The sequence below is a fragment of the Corvus brachyrhynchos genome, unplaced genomic scaffold (genome assembly GCF_000691975.1).
Source record: "Corvus brachyrhynchos isolate BGI_N302 unplaced genomic scaffold, ASM69197v1 scaffold166, whole genome shotgun sequence".
Lineage (NCBI taxonomy): Eukaryota > Metazoa > Chordata > Aves > Passeriformes > Corvidae > Corvus > Corvus brachyrhynchos.
The window spans coordinates 315,274-319,984 of NW_008239671.1; the positions used below are offsets into that span (position 1 = coordinate 315,274).

At 68.2% G+C, this 4,711-nt stretch overlaps 1 protein-coding gene across 1 annotated transcript in view; it reads left to right on the forward strand.

Annotated features, from left to right (window-relative positions):
- Positions 1-1,429: 1,429 nt before the first annotated feature.
- Positions 1,430-4,711, forward strand: part of LOC103621141 (dedicator of cytokinesis protein 2) — a 43,010-nt gene continuing 39,728 nt past the window's right edge. Inside the window, exons 1-9 of the mRNA XM_017742397.1 lie at positions 1,430-1,545; positions 1,656-1,696; positions 1,949-2,004; positions 2,084-2,201; positions 2,291-2,439; positions 2,874-3,009; positions 3,128-3,282; positions 3,673-3,754; positions 4,573-4,708. Coding sequence (XP_017597886.1) covers positions 1,518-1,545; positions 1,656-1,696; positions 1,949-2,004; positions 2,084-2,201; positions 2,291-2,439; positions 2,874-3,009; positions 3,128-3,282; positions 3,673-3,754; positions 4,573-4,708 — 901 coding nt within the window. The 5' untranslated portion in view covers positions 1,430-1,517. The remainder of the gene's footprint in view (positions 1,546-1,655; positions 1,697-1,948; positions 2,005-2,083; positions 2,202-2,290; positions 2,440-2,873; positions 3,010-3,127; positions 3,283-3,672; positions 3,755-4,572; positions 4,709-4,711) is intronic.

The window sequence follows — 4,711 nt, forward strand, 5'->3', positions numbered from 1 at the left end:
GGTTGTGGCGACACCCATGGTACCCCCGGCTGTGGTGGTGGCAGGTGGTGGCAGCTGGGTGATGGCAGCAATGGTGCCGGGCTGGTGCCATTGTGAGGTGATGCGAGGAGGGGGCCAGGTCCCCCCGGTGCTGGGTGGGCTGGTGGGTGCAGGAACAAACAGGGGGGTAGTGGCGACTGCAGGGCTGGTGACAGAAGGCTCAGGGAAGGGCACCAAGCAGGACAGGTGCCAGGAGGCTGCAGAGCTGGTGCTGGTGTGGGTGGGAAGCGCTGGGGCACAGCACTGGGGTGGAGGCTTGGCTTCCCTCCAGGCTGTGGGTCTGGGCTCAGCCCGCCTGCTGAGGCTCTGGGGGAGCCTTGAGACACCCCAATAATTTGCCTCAGGTTGCAGCTGGGGCTTTGCAGCTGCCTCGGTGTTGGTGATGGCAAAGCCCTGGGCACCCCCATTCCTTGCAGCACCCCCAGCTTGGGCTCCCTGTGCCCTGTACCAGCCGTGGGCACCCCCACTCCCTGCAGCACCACCAGCTTGTGCTGGCTCTGGCAGCCCTGTGCCTCTTCCCGTTTCTTGCGGGGCCGTTTCCTGCACCCTTCCCTTGCACTGTCTGCAGTGCTGGAGCGAGGGCTGAGCTTCTGCAGGGTCCTGGGCAGCACCTGAGTGAGGGCTGAGCTGCTGCTGGTCCCAGCTGGCTCAGGGTCCTCGTGGGGAGTGCAGAGTGATGGGAGGGGTCCCGTGGGACCTCGGGGCTCCCAGTGCCCCAAGGTGTGAGGGTCAGCATGAGGGGTCCCGACGAGCCATGAGGGTCTGGGGGTGCTGCAGTATGAGCTGGCCCTGGCTGGGACTCAAGGGTGGGCACAGGCGGGGTCCTAGCAGGGACCCCCGTATGCAGGGATACTGTCACCCAGTCTGGGGGCCAAACCGGGGCTGCCTGCCCCAGAGCTGTCCCTGGGGCCAGAAATAGCGACAGGGACAACCACAGTGCTGCTGGGCAGGAAGTGGCTGGCCACCGGAGAGCTCCTGTCCCCACCGCCCCCCTCCCCTGCCACCAGCTCCACTGTCCCCAGACAGACCTGTCCCTGAGCCACCAGCCCTGGACAGGGGCTCTGCTGGCACTTGCCTCCCCACACTTGCTTGTGCCAGGACTGGGACCATCGGCACCCAGGGTGTGGGTGGCAGGCACGAGGGTCCCATAGGAGACCCCTGAGGGCTGGGGAGGGGGCTGGTGGCTTCTGTTGTGCCCCCAGCCCTGTGCAGGCTGTGCCGTGGCTCTTCTGGGGTGTGGGGTCGAGGTGCTTGGGGTTCTCACGCTGTTTGTGGGGCTGGGAGTCTGCCCCATCTCTCGGGGCTGAACGGGGCCTGCTGGGGTGCTGTGGGGGGCTGGCTGTGGGGTGCAGGTGCACAGGGCCTGGGGGCTGGGGAGGGGCTCTGGGCAGGGATCCCAGCTCCCAGCTCCTCTCCCCACAGCCGTGTGGAACTTCCCGCGCACCAAGGAGCATCACCTCCCGCTGCAGATTGGGGAGATGGTGCGCATCCTGCAGGCCTCGGAGGGTAAGGGGGACCCCCGGGTGCACCCCAACATGGGTTCCTGCACCCTCCTTTGTCCCTGCAGTGGGGGCCAGGACCCCCAGCCTGGCTGATGATGTCCCCTCCCCTCGCAGGCTGGTACTGCGGGTACTCGCTCCGGAACAGGGCTGCCCAGGTAGGTGAGGGGATGCCGGGGTCCTGGAGGCAGGAGGGGCACTGCTGGTGGCTTTCCCTGGCTCTGCTGGGTGTCTGGGGGGGGCACAGGGGGGCATGGACAGTGGCTTGCTCTGTCCCTGGGAGGATGTTTGGGTTCAGGGGTGCAGGGGGCATGGCAGGCTGGGCACCCTGTGGCATTAGGAGCCCCCAGCCGTGCCCCCCCGAGGGACGTCTCCCAGCCCGGGGGTGCTGATGACTCTGGCTCCCCCAGGGCATCTTCCCGGCCTCGCTGATCCGGCTCAAGGGCGCCGTGGTGGAGCAGCAGGGGTAGGTCCGGGGCACGGGCAGGGGTGGTGGGCTCCACCTTCTGCCCTGTGCAGGGTCCCTGTGGAGCCGGGGTCTCCAGGGGTCCCTGTGCCTCCCCCAGGACGGAGGAGAGCGTGGTGCCCGCCGAGATGCCCATGGTGCAGGAGATCACCACCACGCTGCGGGAGTGGGCCACCATCTGGAAGCAGCTCTATGTGGTGAGGGACGGGGGTCTGGGGGTCCGGGGGATCTGGAAGCACGGTGGGGGATACCTGGTGACCCCAGTGACCCTCTGGTGCTGCCACAGGCCGGGCAGACGGAGCGGTACGGGCAGGTGAAGAGGATGATGCAGGAGCTGATGGAGCAGCGCTTGCAGCTGCTCTCGGGGACGCTGCCCAAGGACCAGCTCCTGCGGCTCAGGAAGGAGGTGACCGGCAAGATGGACTACGGCAACAAGTGAGGGCGGGGATGGGGCACAAAGACCCCAAATCCGCCCCTGGCACAGGCTGTGCAGTGCTCAGGGGTGCTCCCTGCCAGCCTGTCTGGGTGTGCCTGTGTCCCCATCATCCCAGCTGCGTGTCTCTGGGGCACCCTGTGTCCCTGCTGTTCTGGCTGGCTGTCCTTGTGTCCCCATCATCCCAGCTGGCTGTCCCGTGATGGCTGGGGACAGTAAATGTGCCACCAGGTGCACAAGCCACCTGGCCAAGGGCTATGGCCGACGAGCCGTGGCTGGGACAGGAGTGTCCCTGGTGCTGCCCAGCTCCTGTCCCCTTTCCCAGCCGGATCTGTCCTGCCCCCTCAGACCCTGTGCAAGGACAAGTGAGTCCTGGGGGGACACACAGACCCCTGCCCCCCCCCGGTCCTTCCTCACCCCATCCCGCCCCCTGCAGGATTCTCGCGCTGGACCTGGTGGTGCGGGACGAGGACGAGAACATCCTGGACCCCGACAGGACGAGCGTCATCAGCCTCTTCCAGGCGCACAGGAGGGCGGCGCAGACCCTCACGCAGCGCATCCAGGAGGAGACGGTGAGGCCGCTGCTGGCCCTGCACCCTGGCCGTGTCATGCCCAGAGCCTGATGCCCCCCATGCCAGGGGCTGTGCCCAGGGCTGAGCCACCTTGTGCCCCCCACCTCGTGCCCCCCAGAGCCCGCAGCAGAGAGCACCAGGCCACGGCACCCACGGGGCCGCTTCGCCCTCCCACAACCTCTACCTCTGCGTCCGCAACTTCGTCTGCCACATCGGGGAGGAGGCGCAGCTCTTCATGGCCCTGTACGACCCCGGCGAGCAGCGCATCATCAGGTGGGGCGCAGGGCAGACCCCTGCCCCTGCTGTGCCGGGTTCTTGTCCCGCTGCTCCCTGTGGCATCCCCCAGGCTGCCCATCCTGCCCAGCCCAGCAGGACCCAGCGGGTGTCACAGGGGGAAGGGGCACGTCCCTTCCCAAAGAGCTTCTCCAGAGCGGGAGGGTTCGTTGTGGCGTGCCAGCCATGCAGCCGTGTCCCATGGGACAGCCCGTGGCTCATCCTGCCCCAGGCACTGGCGAGGTGACCAGTGGGGTGACTGGGGACAGCCAGGCTGGGCCGGCCCTGTGCCGCGACTGGGCACACTGGTGGGCTGAAGGGTCTGTGCGGTGGGAGCTGGCAGGGACTCTGCCATCCCGGTGCCCACCTCAACCATCACCCGCCTTACAGCGAGAACTACGTGATCCGCTGGGCCAGCACCGGGGTCCCGCAGGACATCGAGCTGCTCAACAACCTCAAGGTCGTGTTCACGGTGAGCGCAGACCTCGGGGGAGCCGCGCTGCTGCCGCCCCCCGCCCCCTCCTGACGCGCTGCGCCAATCCTCGCCTCCCCCCAGCCTCTTCGCAGCCCCCTGCCCTGGCGCCGGGACGTGCCGGGCGCTGCCTCTCGGGGTCCGCTCCCGGTGCTGGGGGTCTCGGGGTGCCCCGTCCCCCTGCCCGTCCCTCGCCCGTCGGCACCCGCTGACTCAGCGCTTTGGCTGCAGCGCAGCGCTGACCCCCGGGACGGCGCGGAGCCATCGATATGCAAATGAGCTGGGAAAATCAGTGTTTATGAGCAGCATCAGCACTTCGGCCCCGCTGCCGCCCCCCGGCTCTCGCCCATCTCCGCCCCCTGCTCTGCTCGCTGATGTTGTCCCCGCGTGTCCCCACGCGCTGTGCATGTCCCTGTCCCTTCCCCTCAGCGCCGCTGGAAGGTTTTGGCGCAGGGGCAGCACCCGCGGGACACGGTCCTCTCCCCAGTGTCCCCGGAGCTGGGGTGCAGGGCCACCCTGCCATCCTTACACCGTGCCAGGTTGTCCCCCGCTCGCCGGGCTGCCTGGCCTGGGGTGACCTGTGGGGCCATAGAACCCAGCATTGTCCCCATTCCTGGGCTTTGGGACTCGTGGGATGCACAGAATCCCCCAGGGCAGCGGGGGCTGTGTGCCCACTATCCCCACAGGGACAGGGACCCATGGAAGCTCTGTGCCCACTGGTTCCCCCTGCGCAGCCCTGGGCACTCCGTGATCATCTGGCACTGGCGCTGGCACGTCCCCTGCGGTGCTGCCAGGGTGACACAGCCCCTGTCCCCCAGGACCTGGGCAGCACGGACCTGAAGCGGGAGCGGCTGTTCCTGGTGTGCCAGATCATCCGCGTGGGACGCATGGACCTGCGGGACAGCCACAGCCGCAAGCTCAGCACGGGCCTGCGCCGGCCCTTCGGCATCTCAGGCG